We start from the raw sequence: 19216 nt of genomic DNA, 5'->3' as shown, positions 1-19216 counted from the left end.
CTTTTTATACGATCAATATAGATAACTTATCTACATTCACTTTAGAAACATTAAAACCATATATATATATATATATATATATATATAATTTAGATGATGTTAGACATCGATATTCTACCAGGACTAAATGAAACCCTCAACCTCTTTAAGAACTTTTGAAAAGAATTATAGATCGCCTGTGAATAAAATCCTCACATCAACTATCTGTACATATTTAGGCTTCAAGACGTTGAAATATTCAATTTTGTTAACTCTATTTTAGCAGGAAGGTGTAAAATATAAATGTTTTTATGAACTGACTATTAAGAAATAATTTTAAACTCCCAGAATAAAAAAAAACATGATTAAGTGAATACCGTAGCAACGAAGCTAATTATATTTTCGTTAGATATATTTTAAAATTAAATATATAAAGTTTTTCTTTTTTTGTTTTCCTAAAATATTATCCATGCGATAAACGAGACACTAATTTTTGAAGATACAACTAATTTTTTTTGAAAGAAAAAGTTTAAGTCGGGTTAGACACTGGTATTCCACTAGGGTCAAGGAAGACCTTCATCCTCTTTAAGAATTTCTAGGAGGAATTACATATCACCCACCAATAATATTCTCACATCAACGAGCGGAATTTGAAACCATGTCTTTGAAAAATATAGACCAAACCCTTAATCAAGTGTGTCATACGATAGAACTAAAATTTGATATCACACAGTTACAAAGGTTGATATCACACAAACAAGTGCTTATTATTTTTTCAATAAAATAACTACGTTGCATCCCATTTCCGTTTTTATCCTCACTGAATTTGATTAGGACTAGTGAAAAGCAAAAAGCAATATGATAGGAATCTTGAGTGGAATCTGGTGCTGACAAGAACCCTACTAAAAGATCCCATCCATTACATTATTAAAAAGGGAAAAGAATAAGTAAGTAAATAAATATTAATAAAGAAAAAATATATGAGTATCTTCTGACAACCTCCGAGAATTAATCTTAAAGAAAACAAAACATCATATAAATGGGTAATTAAATACAAAAGCTAAAACCTATTATATTGATATCTGAGTAAAGTCTTTACATTTCAGCGTCTTCTTGTGTTCTGTTCTGTCTCTGACCTTTCCCGCCGCCATGTGTGGAATCCTTGCAGTGTTGGGTTGCGTCGATAACTCTCAGGGAAAGCGCGCTCGCATTATCGAGTTGTCTCGCAGGTCACACATTTCTTTTATCTTTATGCTTTTTTCATTCATTTCTCTCTTCATTTGTGCTTTCACTTTATGCAACAGAACAAAAAAACAAAAAAATGCATTTTTTTTAACATTTTATTTTATTAATTTTTTTTTTTTTTTGGTTTAGTATATTATATGTTGATGCTTTTGAAGGATTTCTAGATGCCTGACTATCTTTTATTTCTTAATTAGTTTTTTTTTTTTTTCTAATTTGGTTATGGTTGTTATGGACTTGAAAAATGTAGGTTGCGGCATAGAGGTCCTGATTGGAGTGGCTTGCATTGCCATGGAGATTGTTACCTTGCTCATCAACGGCTTGCTATTGTGGACCCTACTTCAGGGGATCAACCTCTCTACAACGAAGACAGGACTGTTATTGTCACTGTATGTATCTTCATGCCACAATAATTATATAACTTATGTGCATTTTTTGAGAGTATTCATTAGAAAACACATTTTTTATTTTATTTTATTTTATTTCTGGTAGTGCTTAAAGATTCAGACCTTAAACATATACATGTTTGGAATTTGGATGCAGTTACATGAATGCTGATTTACTTGCTTATAATCTCTAGTTTGGTGTAATACTTAATCTGACAACCTAGCAAATTGGATATGTCTAAATTCTTAGGCCAAAAGCCCCAGTACCTGCATTGTTGAATGTCAATGAGAATACTGACATCAAATGCAGTCTTTTTATTTTTGGATATCTCTCGTTGTAGTTGTTGTTCTCACCCTTTAATTTTTATGATATATACTGAACTGGTTTTTAGGTTTTTGCTTATCCTCATACCTCATATTTGCCTTGTTGAAACTATACCATTAGGTAAATGGGGAGATATACAACCATAAGCAATTGAGACAGCAACTGAAGTCCCATCAATTTAGAACTGGTAGTGATTGTGAAGTGATTGCTCATCTTGTAAGTGTTCAAGAATCAGTTAGATTTAGTAATCAATTTACTATTTTTCTGTAAATAATGAAGATTTTCTATTATTGTAATTCATTATCATGTCAGTATGAAGAACATGGAGAAGACTTTGTTGATATGCTGGATGGGATATTCGCCTTTGTCCTTCTTGACACTCGAGATAATAGTTTTATTGCTGCTCGTGATGCTATTGGAGTTAACTCTCTTTACTTGGGCTGGGGTCATGATGGTATGTGGCTTCACCTTCTTCTTGTTGTAACATTTTACAATTTCACTTCAATCTGGGTGGTGTCTCGAGCTGAGCTATCTATTGCTCAATTTAAGTCAATTTGAGAAGCATGAGTTTGTACACAGTGGATGCACATATGCTAACTGTATTTTCCATAAAGTGAAATAAATCATGAAATTCGTGCCATCTCAGTGGCTCCTAGTTTCCAACAACTGAACTCTCGGCTTTATGTAAGAGCTACTATAGAAATTTGAGAGTTTCAGCTCGATACATTTTGCATACAATTTTACATATACTTGTGCATTTGTAGTATAACTAACACTATATTAAGAAATTTGATGTTGTTTACTCAAGTGAAGTTGCTAAAAATTGACAGTACTTTGCTAATTTCATATAAATTATGGCTAAATTCTGCATGACATCTTTATGCAAACATTAGGATGACTTTGTTATATCCACCACTGCTGCTCACATTTTGGAACATAGTCTTGTTTTTCCAAGGCAAGTAAATGAAGCATCTCTTTCTCTCTCTCTCTCTCTCTCGCACACACACACTCGTCTGTTTTTTATTATGAACTTGCATAATTTTTGGTTAGAAATTTAGATTTACCTATTCACTTGGGTATATGTGGCTAATTCAACTGGGCATGTTTGTTCTTGTATTATTATCACATGAATGAATCAGATGTATTATCTATGAAGGGCTGATTTATTTGCAGGATCAACATGGTTTGCGTCTGAAATGAAAGCTCTGAGCGATGATTGTGAGAGATTCATATCTTTTCCTCCGGGGCATATATATTCCAGCAAACAGGGTACTGATAATGTCATTTGTTCTATTCTCTATTTATGACTCTTGTAATTCCCTACATTTTAGATATCCTGTTAAAATTTGTTGTATTTGCAGGAGGATTGAGAAGGTGGTACAATCCACCATGGTACTCAGAGCATATTCCATCAACACCCTATGATCCAATGATGTTGTGTGAGGCTTTTGAGAGGGTAAACTACAATTGTCTTGTCTGTCTACTCATTTCCCCACTTTGAGATGATTCTTCCCAATGTTGAAAGTGCAGTTCTGCTGCATTTGCTTAAAAAATACTTCAAACTTCTCCAGCTCGCCCTGAAACTTTAAATGTTCAAAATCATCCTCACATGTCTTATCTGTGGCTATCATATCATTTTCTCAGGAATCTAAAACCATTAAATTTCCTTGGGTTGAATTCAGGAAAAAGTCATAGTGACCAAAGGTTAAGAAAAAAAAAAACACATCCTGAAATGAAACTTAGTGCCCTTTTGAGAAAGTATACTTAACCTCTGGAGGAACATAGGTGCATTGTTGCATCATCGGTATCAGTTAAATCTTATGTCCAACTACAGAATAAGGGGTAGCAAGATCTTAGTGAGCTTAGTTGTGGAAGATTTGCATGCACTAAATTATTCGACACACAACTGATGTGTGAGGACAATAATAGCTCAGGAGTGGTAGTGATATTAATATAGTAATAGTTTGTGAAGGAGAATGATCCTTTTGTTCTTTTTCACTTTTTAGTGACTTCCTTTGGCGTACTGGAGTCACATACTAACTGATAGCACAGCTTATTATCATAACATCTCTTTTAACTCTTTTCTTTGTTTACCTGTGATATCATGCAGGCTGTATTAAAGAGAATGATGACTGATGTGCCTTTTGGAGTTCTTTTGTCTGGAGGACTTGACTCATCACTTGTTGCTGCTGTGGCCAATCGTTATTTGGCTGAATCTGCAGCTGCTCATCAGTGGGGATCACAGTTACATACTTTCTGCATTGGTTTGGAGGTCAGAATTTATTCCTCACATTTGGCGAGTTGTGTTATCCTTTGTTATGATCCCTAGTAATAAAAGCTGAGTCAGCAAATGGTTAGTTATGGGAATACTATTCCCTATGGTTAGTTATGGGAATAATATTCCCTTTTTTCTGTTAGGCGTGTGTTTTGTGAGGTGAGGTTGAAGTGACTATATAGAGGGAGGGAAGTTATTGTAAATGTATCTTTGGGAAGTATTGGGATCCTTTGGGATATTGGGAGAGATCCCTGAGCCTCTCGAATTGCTTAGGAATATCTTTGTTTTCTTTTATTTTCACATGTTAATTCTTAATTACTTGTAATCTGTCTTTGTTTGTATCACAGTTCTATTGTTAATGCAAGACTCATATTGTTCTCTTCTTAATTCTTATATTTTTCTTGGTTGATTCCTATCATCCTTCTTCTTCAACGTTTGGAAAGTAGTATATTAGCTTTTATATGCTTCAAGATTTGACTTTTCCACCATTCAGGGCTCTCCGGATTTGAAAGCTGCAAAAGAGGTAGCAGATTATCTTGGTACTCGTCACTACGAACTTCATTTCACGGTTCAGGTGACCCCATCTCTCATTGTCTCTTCATTTTATATTTTTCAAATGAGACTTTTATTGCTACTCAGAAGTAATTTTTTTTATTTTTGCTATATCAGGAAGGTATAGATGCACTTGAAGAAGTCATTTATCATATTGAAACATATGATGTAACGACTGTCAGAGCAAGTACTCCAATGTTTCTTATGTCCAGAAAAATTAAAGCCCTGGGAGTGAAAATGGTTCTTTCTGGAGAAGGTTCAGATGAAATATTTGGAGGTTACCTGTATTTCCATAAGGCACCTAACAAGGAAGAGCTTCACGAAGAAACATGTCGAAAAGTAATATAAAATAATCTTTGTAATCTTTTTTTTATTTAATTTGCAAAGCTATGTGTTCTTAACTTGTTAGGTTCTTTCTTTATCTCTTCGTTCCTTGTGAGTAACTGTTTATTCAAGTTTTTTATGGCTTTGATGATTTGACAGATTAAAGCTCTTCATCTTTATGATTGCCTGAGAGCCAATAAATCAACTGCAGCATGGGGTGTAGAGGCACGTGTACCATTCTTGGATAAAGAATTTATCAACATAGCCATGAGTATGGATCCGGAGTGGAAAATGGTATTTTATGTTTAATTTTTCTCTTTGTTCCTTTTATCATGCTGCATAACAGCTCTAGTCTGTTTTATGATTGGATTGCTTGCATTGTTGATTGAGTTTGTGTACCTAAACAAATTCAAATGCCATGTTCAACTTCTTGCTTTAGTATAAGTATTCAAGTTTGCTTCTTTTGGTTATCTTGTATCGTGTTCTTCTTGTTAATCCAGTCCTCCATCTACTCTTTTAAGACGAGGCAATTGCCCCTGGCGTATAATGTTGCTTAACGAATAAAGCAGGTCCATGGACAGTTCTAACCATAAGTCTCTATGAAATTGATTTTATAGGCATGTAAAGTTATTCTTATTTGACTTCATTTTTCAATTACATTATGGGATTTATGACAAATTGCACAGATAAGGCCTGATCTTGGAAGGATAGAGAAGTGGGTATTACGCAATGCATTTGATGATGATAAGAATCCATATTTACCAAAGGTTTGTATCAACTTCTGCATCATGCTTATTCTTATGTCTTTAAGGATTTCTGAAATACTTATTCTTTTCTCCTCTCTTTTTTCTTAGCACATATTGTACAGGCAGAAGGAACAGTTCAGTGATGGTGTCGGGTACAGCTGGATTGATGGCTTGAAGGATCATACTAACAAACAAGTTGTCTCTTATCTTTTCCCACGTTGAACTTTATTTTTTTATGTAATGCCACAATGTTCTAATTAACGTTAAAGAATCCCATTAACGCTATCCTTTGTATGTGTTCTTTTTCCTCTTTATAAATGGCCAGGTCACAGATGCAATGCTGATGCAAGCCAACTTCATTTACCCTGAAAACACTCCTACTACAAAAGAGGCATACCACTACAGGACAATTTTTGAGAAGTTCTTCCCAAAGGTGGATTCTATAATATATATATATATATATATATATATATATATATATATATATATATAATATGAGTTTATCGTTTCTTCTGTCACAGATGATAAAATTATTTCCTGCAACTTCAAAACTACATCGTTTTGAGAATTTGAGGAATTAATGAAGGGTGTTGTAGTAAAATTCATATAATAAATAAACAAACAAAATTGTCAGAATACTCTTCATTAATTCTCCAAACTCTCAAAACGACATAGTTTTGAGATTGCAAGAGATAATTTTATTTCATTGTAACAGAAGAAACGATAAACCTATATATATATATATATATATATATATATTACACATTGATTGGTTTGTCTACAAATTAAAATCCTGCCAAAACTCTCTCTGATTATGTTGAACCATTTTAACAGAATGCTGCTAGGTCAACAGTTCCAGGAGGTCCTAGTGTGGCATGCAGTACTGCAAAAGCTGTGGAGTGGGATGCAGCATGGTCAAAAAATCTTGACCCTTCTGGTCGTGCTGCGATTGGTGTTCATGCAGCTGCATATGAGGATGAAGTTGATGTGAAAATAGCCGAGGCTAAAAACGGATCCATTTAAAGGCCCATGATATGGATGGTTAAGGAAAAAAAAAAATGCTACCACTTTCTGTGGGAATTTAAATTCAATTAGTTGAAAATGGAACTATTGAAGTAGGAGTGGGATTGTTTATATTTTTCACACATTAAGTACTACGATATTTTTAGGCTTTAGAACTCCACAGCAGAGTAAGGTTATGTTTCATGCTTCTTGTAAACATCTTTCTTCTAGTGCATTTACGTTCTGGTCTTGCAGAATCGCAAATTAATAAATAAAATAAAATAAAATTGGGACACAGGGTAGTTTTAGTTTTTCTTTCCTTTGTCTGCTTTTGAGAATGCAAAAACAAAAATAAATATGCTCCACTTTATACATATAGGCTTGGTAAATATTTACATATATGTTTGCTTCTTAATGGATACATGATTGGATACATAAAAATTCTCCATTACATTGTCTATGAACTTGGCATTGCTCACTAGAGGGATAGTGACCATTCAATGAAATGCTAACTGCAAGCCATCAGCATATAATTCGCACCAGGTAAATAATATTTACCATCGACATATTCCAGGTAGCTCTGTTCTGCTTAGTGCGAGTACTTCCTCATATTTTGAAGCATACACAAAGCCCCACAGCTGCATAGATGACACAGACTAATTAACTTTGTTCTTTTATAAATGCTTTTAAAGGTTGAAGAAAGGTGGGGTGTGTGTGTGTGTGTGTGTGTGTGTAAGGAGAAGCTTCATGTGCACCTCTACTTCCTTCACTTCAAAGTCTTGAGAATTTGCAAGGCAAGGATTCCCATAAGTTTCTGAGGTCGAACTTGAGCCATTCAATCTTTAAGTAGATGTCATGAATTTGGTGGTTGTTTAAAAGAAAACAAAAAATCAAAAACCAAACTCATGCTGATATTGATACAAGACAGTGATGAAAGTAAAAAGTCCTTACAAATCACCATCCAAATAGAGTGCAAAATGGCCTCCCCCACCAATTGCTAAGAAGTCAGTGTTACAGAGTGTAAAATAGCGGTTTACCCCTGCAATTTTTGTGGTTAGTCCAGTATAGCTAGTCAAGCGAAGCAGCATTTGGAATTCCAAACCAAGCCAGATATTCACTCTATGAAATCATGTGGGTGGATAGAGTGCTAAAATGGAGACCACATTATATTCGTGTGATTTTAGCTCTATAGAGTATAGACTGCTTTTGTATCACACTTCTTTGCATTTCAAAACTCAAGTCTTAAGTAAAGCCTGATGCTGATGCTGAAAGTGAATCATACACAGCATAACCATTGAATCTCAAATACACGTAGTGTGGAGGGAGGGCATTAAGATACAAGTTCATCAACTTCTTGAAGACTGGAACTCAGATTTCAATTTTCCATTATTCTACTTAGGGCAACTGTTAAACATGCCAGAAAATCATCATTTTTAACAATTTCTAGATATTTTTCAGATGAATAGGAAATTATCACGGAATTAAAATTATATCTCAAACAACTAATCACTGAATATAGCAGACAAGATTCCGGCATTTAGATAGATAGCAAAACACAGTATGATTATAGCAGCAAAAGAAAAAAAAAAGAGTGACATGCTCAAACTCCAATGGAAGTAGATACCTGTTGGACGATATATAACAGGATGACCAGAGGTATTTGTGAAAACAAATGTATTGTTTGTTCCCTGAATAAAATCTATTGTCAATAAAACAAAATAACAAGTACCATTATTCCAGGATAAACCAACAAACAGTATTTTGCTGGTTTATCAGTCTATCGGATAATCCATAGGATAAATGAGTTTTGGCAAGACCTGGTATTTTCTCTTGTTGGATGGTCTTAGAGGTGCTTCCACCAAGCTGCCAAACACTGCTCCTTTTCGATCTCCAACAACCTAGAACGGAATAACTAACATTGAGAACTAATCCATGATTGAAAAATGTAGAAATTAGCCTTACAGTTTAAAGAACAGAATAATGGATATATCTACATTCCCTCAGAAAAGACTAGAAGAAGAGAGTGAGCTAATCATAGTAAAGAATTGGAATTACCAAGATATGGATGTACAATTAGATAGTATAAACTTGTTTAACCAACAAGCTTACAAACTAGGACTTCAACATGTAGACATTTTAAACTACTACATGCTACAATTAATTATCGTGTCAAAACTCCACGGGAGTGGATCCTCTCATATGTCAATTAACATGACCATATAATGTGGAGGAATTATAAATAACCATACAAAAGTGGATCAATGGTGATAAGGGAAGAGAGAAGAAAAATATTGGGATATATTACAAAATCATCACGTTGATTCACCTTTATATGGTTAGGATCCTCTCACGTGACATGGTTATGTTAAATAAAACATGAGAGGATCAATTTCCAAACTCAATACATAACATGCGAACTCCATTTAGTGTTTAACTGTTATTTTTATTTTCTTTTTTTCTTTTTCCAATGCAGATCAGACTTAGATAAATGCATGATTAAGATTAATATCTGCTCAAGGATAATAAACTGTACCAACAAACTCAATCCAGGCCAAAGCATGCTTCTCCTGTAAAGAGTTGAAAGTGATATACCATGCCTCCAAGTGCTGCAGAAATTGCAGAGGTCATAGAAGAAATTATAATAATAATAATATTAACAATAATTAATTATCAATAGCAAGATTTCGGAAATTCAGAACATAATAGACAGAATCTTGTTTCTGCCAATGAATCTTCATCCACAGATACCTGTACAGCAACATCCATTTCCTTCCTTGCATAAGAGGTGGAAGAGAAGCATAGAGAACACTTCTTAAACTGTCTGAAAGGAAAACTGAAGGTTCAGAAATTTCTGGCACATCAACCAAAGGCATAGTACGCACTGACTCTTCCACAGGCTCAATATGATGAACGCCAGAAATTTTAGAACCATGCCCATCATCAAATTTCATTTCAAAATTATCCTTCCGATCTTGATAGCGAAATCCACCAATTCTAGCAGCTTGGCGAATAGCTCTACCAAGTGATTGCTTACTTCTAGAAAACAAACTTTTCTTCCCACTATTTTCCTTCAGGGATGAATCTGGTAAAGGGTAATCAGATGCAGCTTTATCATCATCTTTTCCATGTGGCTTTGCATTATCTCCAGAGTCTGAGGAAGACAACAGAGAATAGAGGAATGCAGTGAAGGATGAAGTATCAGGCTCATCAACTAAATCATGGCTACCCTCTTCATCAGTTGTCTCTGATTCACTTGTTTTTGATTCACCTACTTCTTCCTGAGAGATGGAAAATAGAGTCACCACCTTAACTTCGATTTAAAGCAAAATATGCCTTGAAAAAACCTTAACTTTAAGAAGGGTTTTTGAAAAACAAAAACAGAACCATAAACTAAAACATAAGTAGACATGAACCTCGTACGGGAACAAAAAAGAGAATAGTAAGTGCTAAGGATTAAATTGAATTTGATAAATAAATAAATAAATAAAAAAGGGACCTTTTTGAGAGACAAGATAAGATGGGTTGAGAATAAGAGAGAGAACTTACAGAAGGAGGTGAAGGTGAAGGGTTTTTGGAGGGTTTGTGATTGTGAGTGTCAGAATCAGAGATGGGGTTGAGAAGGACAGATACAAAATTGGTAGCTTTGGTGCGCAAAGATTGCTTCTTTCCCATTTCTAGTTATGGAAATATGAAACCTGGTATTCAACAATAACATGGGATTTTTAGAGAGACAAGACAACTAAGTAATAGTGTTCTTTGTCACCACAGCTCTCAGATTATTGTGCCACCAAACTATGCAAATGCAGACTCGAAGACCAGAGCCTATTTTTATTTTTTTTGGAAATAAAAGACCAGAGCCTTGACTTGATCCCTCAGCATTGCAAAGCACGCCATGGTCAAGCAGGTGAATCAACAATTTGGTAAGTAATTAATATTTAATTAAAAGTTTTTAGGATAATTGATGAAATTTAGACTGCATGGCCCAATGGATAAGGTGCTGGTCTACGGAACCAGAGATTTTGGGTTCGATCCCCAGTGGAGTCGCTTGTTTTCGTAAATTCAATTTGATCCTTTATACATGTAAATTCTTTTAAATATAATGTTAAATTTTTCATATAAAAAACATGAATATAATATGTATTTTTCTCGTAAAAACATTGTCATTAGATTATATTGAGGAGATATGGACATTAGATCCAAAATATTTGAATTACTACAAATTTTTTCCTTGGGTATTTTTTATCATATAATTAATGATCACCCTCTTAAAATTTATAAAAATATTTAATTGTAAATGTAATTTTTATTTTTTTATCATATAAAAAATTATAATTTTACATTATAATTTCGCCCTTTAACTCCCCATATTTAACCAACAACCCAGATGGATTGCTGAATTGACTCTCTTTTTTTTGCTGATTATTAAAATGAGTCCTATGGGTTAACTTATTTTATACTTAACCCATGATGAAATAATCCGAGCCGAATTAGAACATTTTAACAGTTTTAAATTTTTAATAGTTGAGGAATATACCTTATCGTTTTGGGGCTTCCAAACGCGTTAAAAGATGAAAGGGACTAGAGAATAGAACGATGCAACATGACTAACTAGCTATTTGTCATACAATATATATTCAATGGAGAGGGTTATTTTGACTTCTACTCCCCGTCTCAGTTGTTGATGAATAGAAATCAACAGTTATCATTTACAGTGTAATTAATAATTAATTAATTAATAATTTTTTAAACTATAATTGTTGAATGGATCAAAATATCGAAATTGACAGTGTATCAGGACTCCATGGCCCAATGGATAAGGCGCTGGTCTACGGAACCAGAGATTCTGGGTTCGATCCCCAGTGGAGTCGTCTATTACATATATATTTTTCTTGTATGTTGGTGTGTCGAAATATTGCAAATTTATTAAATTGGGGTGATATGAACATTGCAATTTTTCAAAATTTATAGTCATGCGTTTTAAAGGAATATACTCTATCTATCATTTTGGGCCTTCCAAATGCGTTAATGGAAGAAAGGGGAACATTTAAAAAAAATTGTGTCGTTCTGAGGACCCTGTTTCCTGTAGGTGAAGTGCCTCTTTGGAGTCAGACTTTTAAGAGAATCATGGAACGCCGTGGTGGTGTTTTGCAAAGAATAAAGTTTGGAAGATTGTTCCACTCCCAAGTACAGGCAATAGCTGGATCAAACAGGATCGTCCTTGACTATTCAACAAAACTATAAATATAATTGAAGTTTTCATAACATGTTTAGCAGGGTGGGGAAAAGGGAACGCTGAAACGCTGTCCAGGCACGACCAACTTCATTTTTCACCATTTAAATGTTAAGACTGAGTTATGCCACGTTCATAGTTGAAAAGTGGAAAAACCTAAGATGCTGAAAATAGAAAACACAGACCCTTCTACTTAAAAACATGGGAGTTCAGACTGATTTATAGAATGCCTACGTGAAATAGGGTAAGTTTAAATATCATAACTTAAACCAAGGCAATGCTGCTTTCTCCACCAGGGGGTTTGCGGGCACCTCGGACAGGATCTTTGGTTTCTGGCTTTCCATCAGCAAATATGTCACTGCCAGTCATTTCCCTCAGTTTAGCCCTGCTCAGAGGCTTTTCCGCTGATCCTGGAGGAACATTTCCTTGGAAAATATTATTCCCTGTCAGCTCCGCAAACTTCTGGTCATGTATCTTCTTTGATGTCTTCGTTACGGGTGCTTCACCAAATAAGATATTACTTTGGCCACCTGCAGGCTACAAATATAAGAAGAGGAATGTCAAAATGCAGTCATAAACAATGGGGCAATATGACATTATGAGCACCTGAAGAGAACCACGAACAGAGCAAAAAGCTTTTTCCCACTGGGTGGGACCTAAAGTGAACATTAAAATGAAATGTTGAGCTCAAAATGCAGCAGTTACATTGCAGGAGGAGGAAAAGACACATGAACTAAGTTAACAACGTATAAAAGTAATGAACTGGACTACATCTTATTTCAGAATAAATGATTTTGCCATTACTGTAAAACCAAAAAAATATAAAAACTAATTTCAGAATACAAAATCTAAAAGGAATAACACTATTATGGACACTTTAAAGACAATGAGACAAACTTACGGATCTTCTCAATGCAATGCATGAGCTGTTTGGCTTCATATCAAATTGACAGGCTCATGATTTTGGAAAGGGAACAAAATTATGGTATAAAATTTTAATATATCCAAATAATTGGTAGTCCTCAAGAGCTGCAGTTGTATTATAATTATCTCTAGCTATTATTACCTTTGAGTATTAATAAATAAAATTCTTACCAAAAAAAAAATTCAGAATTGATCTACATTTGAATTTTGCATTTTAGGAAGCATAAGGTAATATTGGTGGACCATCAAAGGTCAAAATTTATTACCAGTAAGAACCATTTAGATGTTACAGGCTCACTAGCACAGAAGCTTAACTTAGTCCACATTGATAACCATGTTATAAGAAAGGATTACACAGTAATCTAACAATTCTTTAGCCATTCATCTAATATAAAAAGATAGATGACAATTCATTTTAATTCCTGGAAGACACTTACATTGGAAACTTTAACTGAAGTTCGCACATTTCTGGGAAGAGGTTCTCCCATGTCTTTACTTTCCTTTGATTCCAAAGTGCGTGCAACCGCCACTGAACGAGGCACATTTTCAGAAGGAGGGCCAAATATGTCATTTCCACTGAGCTCCTTGGACTTGGCATTTGATACGTGCTTCTTATTCTTTGTGTCTGATTCACTTTGCAATGTCCCGCTCAGTTCACGCTGCTTTGCTACCTCTGGTATAGAGGTAGGCTTCTTAGGAGAAATGCTTTCTTCAGTGCTGAATGATATCTGACTAATTCCATTCAGTGCTTGCTGAGATGAAATGCAGTCGCAGGGAAAACAAAAGAAAACAAGAAAATTGTTATCACAATGGAGTTTGATTTGATGTTTGAGAAATGTTCATAGGGTCAAATAGAAAAACCCAGACCAATGAAATTATCTAAACTCTAAAGAATACCTGACATATGCGTATGCTTGTTCTGTTATTTGAATTTGCAGAATTGGCTTCTGGTGCAGAATCTTCGCCATTGTCCGAAAATATACCACTTCCAGTCATCTCTTTCATTTTATACCCTGAGCAAGGTTTGCTAAGAGCAGCAAATGGAAAGATACGTTTGATAACAACGTTAGACAAAAAATGAACTTTCGAAAGTTAACTAGTATGCAACATCTCCTAGCTTAGATTAACCATTTTCATGACAAAAAATAACCCGCAGTTCCTGAAATAGATACTGCAGCATACACGCATATGAAAAACACTTTCTACTAATTAATAATCAAAGCATCCAATTATGCCAGAAACATAGGTTAACAATAACAAAAACGTGGAACCTGTTATAGGATAGACAGTTAATTAATCAAGCTTAAGACACAAAATAAATACTTCATTTCAAGCTCAACCAGCAAATATTACTAACTTAATTGAAACATATAAGATATTGAACAACACATTGTTCTTGAGCAAATAATCCTACCTCATAAATCTTAATAGATGCCAAAGAAACTAACGAGTTTACCGAAATCACAAATTACAAAACAGATCGATGCAGACAAAGAAACATGTATTGAATCAGATCGAAGAACAAAAAAATCCAAATTAAATAAACTTAAATAAAAAAAAATGAAAGGAAAATAAAAAACACAAGCAGATCTGATCTGAATCCGGAATGCAGATTCAACAGACAGAGAGAGAGAGAGAAGAAGAAGAAGAAGAAGAAGAAATGAATGTTGTACCTCTTGGCTAGAGTCTGAGCTTCTTCATCGGTGAGCTGGCCGCCATGGAGAACCTTGCTGATTCTGTCGGAAGGCTGTGATGTGAATGCAATGAGAGAGGGAGAGAGAGAGAGAGTCATTAGCTACATGAGAGAGAGAGAGAGAGATCGAAGAAAAACGAGAGTTAATTAATAGTAACCTGGCGAGAGCGGTTGCCGGAGGCGGAGACGGTGGCGGAGGATTCCGGCGTAGGAACTTCCGACCATGTGAGGAGATCGGAGGTGGAGGTGTGTGGCTTTCTCACCGGCGTGCTTCTATGCATTCTCTTGCGTTTTTTGTGTTTGTGTTTGTGTTTAGGTGTGAAAGTAAATGGGTGGGAGATATTAGATACTGATAATATTTGAATTGAAATTTATTTTTAAATAAACATAAATTACAAAGTCTCATATTATTTGGAGATATACTCTTTGGACATTTTGAAACTCTGCTCCATGTGGTCGACATGTGTCACTCAATGGCAATTGCTAACTATTAGAATATGCTATCTCACACTGATTCCTGAAAATGAAAGAAAAGGAACTAAAAACAAAAATGTAATATCTTCAATTGAGATATGTGATCAGAATTATCCAATAAAAATTGACAATAAATGAATTATATATATATAAAAAAAAATCGTTAACTTTTTCTATGCATTTTGTGACATTTATGTGTAATAGTGGGTCGAATCATTTTATTCTTTGTGTGTTTAAAATTTCAATGTCAAGTTCATCTCAATAAATAAATAAATTTCAATATAAATTTAGTAATGTAATCTAGTATTATAAATATTTACTTTAAAAATTGTTATGAGGGCTATGCTTCTTATTATAGGAAGCATTTAAGATTTATATGAATTGTGTATACATATATAGAGAGATACATGTTATCTGCTTCTAGGATATTGGACCTCTCTGCACCAACAACAAATGGCAGTATCTAAATAAATGAGGTAGCTTAGTTGTTCCCTTCTTATAATGATAGTATATCTGTCCATATTACGAAAAGTTGTATTTACAAATACAGCTAACAATTTATTGTCTTTTATGCGTGTTCTTAATTATCTTCTCCTAACAATCAAATATAATTTGTACTTTATTTTTTGGTAAAAATTATTATCTACATTTTACCAGTTAGGGTGTTAACGGGTCGAGCCGAGCCGAGCTTTGGTCTTAAAAGATTAAGCATGCGTTTAAATATGTCAGCCTGACCTAGCCTGTTACCTGTTACGAATATAATTATCGGCCCTGACCTGTCTTATTTACAAAAAATAAAAGCATGATTTGACCTGTTAGTATGTTTAAAAAAATAATAAGACAACAAAAATTTATCCAAACAGAATATAAAATCAACAGCACTAGTAATTCCATAAATATTCATAAATTCAATGTATATCCAAACAGCGTAATATAGAACAAAATTATTCAAAAAATCCGTTTAACCAAAAAAATGGGGTGAAATGGATTGAGGAGAGAGATGAGACTATTACAAGTAGTATAAAAAATAAAAAATAAAAATAAAAATTAATATACTAGGTCGGCCTGAGAGGTTCCAAGGCCGAGCTTTTGAATTGGAGCCTCAGGCCTTTTTGTTAAACGAGTTTTTATACAAGTCCAAGTCTGGTTCTAATAACCAATTTCAAACATGTAGGTTCAGGCTTTCACGAGCCGAGCCAAAGCCCCTGGTTTGTTTACCACCCTTATTACCAGTCGACCAAATATTATAACAACTCTCCCAACATCTGTTTGTATCTAATATAAATAATAAATATATGAAAATTTTATTTTTTAAATTAATCATGAAGTAAGTTGTGTCTTTTTAGTTTTTTACTCTATGTACTTCCGATAGTACATAGTTATAACATGAAAAGATTTTTTTTTCATTTTTCACGTCAACTGATACGACCGAGGAGAGAGAAAAAAGGAACTTTTCATGCTATAACTATATATTACTTGAAATACATAAAGTAAAAAAATAAAATAACATAACTCATAGATTCGTTTTTTCTACAGTCAATGTAGATAACTTATCTACATTGAGCGCAAAATGACATCGTTTTGGGCCGAAATCAAGGTATTTTTATAATTATAATTTATTTCAAGGTTATAATTGTCTTTCTTCTTTTAATTTTTTAATCTTTCAACCTACAACGATGTCGTTTTAGGAATGAATGTAGATAACTTATCACATTCACTATAGAAATATTAAAACTTAACTTATATCCTTTAAAAGCATAAATAGTATTCCCTTAGTTTAATCCTTGTATTTATTAACTGCATCACCAAAAGCCAAGCTTGGAAAATTATATTGCATAACAAAAGGAAAATTTCAGAACTAATATCATTTGTAGGTGTTATTAAATGTTTAACTTTGATCAATTACTATTGCACAATTGTAGCCAAAAATTCTTCTAGGTAAAATTGAACTTGTACCAACTTACAAAGTAATGTCTTAAAATTGAGGGAAGGAACCGTTGCGATACAAATTTTTTTTATTTAAAAAATGTTAAGATTAAGGGATTTATTATTCTTATGTTACATAAGAAAAAATTATCTCCTACACACACAAATTCAAGATGGATCTCACTCTACTTTTTCTCTCTCTTTCCTTGAATTAAAATGGACCCCACTTATACTAATATAAATGAGTCAGTAGGAGATAATTATTATCTCCTACTACATGAGAAAACTATTACCCTAAGATTAATGTTGTTTTTTAAATATATTTCCAATCTAACGAAGTGAGTTCCGTATGGAATATGTGAAACCAGTGTTATTAAACCTAACCCGACCATCGACCTGGTCGGGGTACTGGGTCAATGGTCGGACTAGTGGATCACAGGTCGGACCGGTTGATCCGGATATATATAAATATATAAAAATATATATAAATATGAATATATAAATTCAATTACATTTTCTATATCTAAAATGAATTAAACAATATTCACTAAATAAGCTAAAAAAATGAAGCATAAATAAATAAAAATATACGCTATTACTATGTTAATTTAAATTACAACCCAGAATCACTATAAACATACCTCTCAATGATATTGAACTCGTATTTTTCAAATTCAACTACATTGATAAAATGACATATGTCACATTCTCTTAATTTATTATTCTGCAAATTACTTCAGTATTGGAAGCTGAAATTTGAGGTCATTGTAGAAGAGTATACTAGCAAATAAAATTACAAAATTCTTTTAAATTGAGTTCTACATTTTTTTTGACAAGATGAAACAATTTTAATTTTTTTTAAAAAAAATCATGACCGAACCGGGTCACCGAGTTTGGCCGATTTTGATCGGGTTTGACCGGATCGATGTATAACCGGTCCAATACTTGACCTAAACCGATCCTATGACCAGTTCACTGGATTTCGGATCGATTCGACCGGGTTTACAATAGTGTGTGAAACTACTCCTGCATGAATCAGGGGTGTTTGATATCAAGCTTTTGTTTAGAATGATGGGAAAGTGGGGTGGACAATGTTTTTTGTCTATGTTTAGTATAAGGTATCCTGATTTATTCTCTGCAAAAAAATTATCCAGTCAATCCATATTTACACTAAGCACCGGAAAAAAAGAATTCTTATTAGCTTATGGTATTTTTTTTTTGGCCCATGTACTCTGATTGTGATTCAAACGAATTAAGACCATAATGCACTCGAGTGCTATATGCACATGTAAATAAATACCACATAGAAGCATAATTTAGTCATTATGCTTCAAAATCCTATTAATATTTTACCATCAACCAAACACAATATCAGTAAAATTAATTCAATTTTTCAGTATAATTTTGACATACCAAACATTTTTTCATAACTTACCTCGACAAAAATATTTACCACCATATTTCTAGAAATCTTTTTTTCTGGTAAAAAAAAATATCTCCTATACTAAACACCCTCAAATATAGAGTTGTGGAATTAGTCGTATATTAATAGGGTGCAAGACTAGTTTCATGTGATACTGATACGATTCAACAGGTCGCACATGCGAGATTAGTGTTTCGTGGTACTATACTTGCGAGCATATGACATGACATGTGATAGTAGTGCACACCCCATATAAAATCAGTTCCAAATTCCCCATGCGGCAAAAATTAAAAAATAAAATAAAATCAATCTGACAAATTCTTTTGTTTAATTTGCATTATGACGATTACTTTGCCCTTAAAACTGTTTCATCAATGAATAAAGTTACTTTCAATTTAACCACAAAAAAGTCACTTTTAATTTTAATAATTTTTTATTTAATCTCAGTGAGACTTTTTTTAGATCGAAGTCAACTGTGAAGGTAATTAATTTATTTGCGATTATTATAACCGTGTTATAAATGTATTTGGAAAAAAATATTCTGAGATTAAATTATGAAATTCGTTTTTTATTAATAACTATGAGCATATATGTATACTGAAGTATATGAGAAAACGCAGTTTTTTTTTTTTTTGTTATTTTTGTTTGATATTTGAATGTTTTTTTCTTGTCCCAATATGAACATCATAAAAAAATTAAAATTGATCATCATACA

At 33.4% G+C, this 19216-nt stretch overlaps 3 protein-coding genes and 2 non-coding genes across 8 annotated transcripts; 3 read left to right on the top strand and 2 right to left on the bottom strand.

The window, feature by feature from the left end:
- The first annotated feature begins 1079 nt into the window (after positions 1-1079).
- Positions 1080-8431, top strand: LOC133283711 (asparagine synthetase [glutamine-hydrolyzing] 3). Of its 3 annotated transcripts, XM_061480617.1 has the most exons (15): positions 1080-1208; positions 1472-1610; positions 2053-2148; positions 2245-2386; positions 3106-3201; positions 3294-3388; positions 4043-4204; positions 4701-4781; positions 4877-5098; positions 5243-5377; positions 5770-5850; positions 5938-6024; positions 6155-6262; positions 6664-6810; positions 7909-8431. In XM_061480617.1, the coding sequence occupies exons 1-15, from the start codon at positions 1129-1131 to the stop codon at positions 7954-7956; spliced, it is 1719 nt and encodes a 572-aa protein (XP_061336601.1). In that variant the 5' UTR covers positions 1080-1128; the 3' UTR covers positions 7957-8431. The 3 variants fall into 3 exon arrangements, with proteins under 3 accessions (XP_061336601.1, XP_061336600.1, XP_061336602.1); XM_061480616.1 differs by lacking the exon at positions 7909-8431 and having other exon boundaries at positions 6664-7084; XM_061480618.1 differs by lacking the exon at positions 7909-8431 and having other exon boundaries at positions 2053-2152; positions 2252-2386; positions 6664-7084.
- On the bottom strand, positions 7192-10689 carry LOC133283713 (oxidation resistance protein 1-like). Its single transcript, XM_061480619.1, has 8 exons — positions 10378-10689; positions 9580-10109; positions 9365-9437; positions 8649-8729; positions 8456-8519; positions 7783-7870; positions 7587-7671; positions 7192-7469 (listed from the first exon to the last, which is right to left on the bottom strand). The coding sequence occupies exons 1-8, from the start codon at positions 10501-10503 to the stop codon at positions 7386-7388; spliced, it is 1131 nt and encodes a 376-aa protein (XP_061336603.1). The 5' UTR covers positions 10504-10689; the 3' UTR covers positions 7192-7385.
- Positions 10690-10802: 113 nt separating this feature from the next.
- TRNAR-ACG (transfer RNA arginine (anticodon ACG)) lies at positions 10803-10875 on the top strand. Its single transcript has one exon. It is a non-coding gene; the product is annotated as a tRNA-Arg (tRNA).
- Positions 10876-11626: 751 nt separating this feature from the next.
- Positions 11627-11699, top strand: TRNAR-ACG (transfer RNA arginine (anticodon ACG)). Its single transcript has one exon. It is a non-coding gene; the product is annotated as a tRNA-Arg (tRNA).
- A 333-nt stretch (positions 11700-12032) lies between these two features.
- Positions 12033-14994, bottom strand: LOC133283691 (uncharacterized). Of its 2 annotated transcripts, none has more exons than XM_061480592.1 (5): positions 14837-14994; positions 14659-14732; positions 13883-14012; positions 13423-13737; positions 12033-12598 (listed from the first exon to the last, which is right to left on the bottom strand). In XM_061480592.1, the coding sequence occupies exons 1-5, from the start codon at positions 14957-14959 to the stop codon at positions 12326-12328; spliced, it is 915 nt and encodes a 304-aa protein (XP_061336576.1). In that variant the 5' UTR covers positions 14960-14994; the 3' UTR covers positions 12033-12325. The 2 variants fall into 2 exon arrangements, with proteins under 2 accessions (XP_061336576.1, XP_061336577.1); XM_061480593.1 differs by having other exon boundaries at positions 12033-12547; positions 13432-13737.
- Between the last annotated feature and the right edge of the window lie 4222 nt (positions 14995-19216).

Source organism: Gastrolobium bilobum, unplaced genomic scaffold (assembly GCF_033153095.1).
Source record: "Gastrolobium bilobum isolate Gb01-03AN ecotype WA unplaced genomic scaffold, APGP_CSIRO_Gbil_v1 utg7888, whole genome shotgun sequence".
NCBI classification, from domain to species: domain Eukaryota; kingdom Viridiplantae; phylum Streptophyta; class Magnoliopsida; order Fabales; family Fabaceae; genus Gastrolobium; species Gastrolobium bilobum.
The sequence above is the reverse complement of the archived record's forward strand: the minus strand, read 5'-3'. Positions and strand labels throughout refer to the sequence as shown.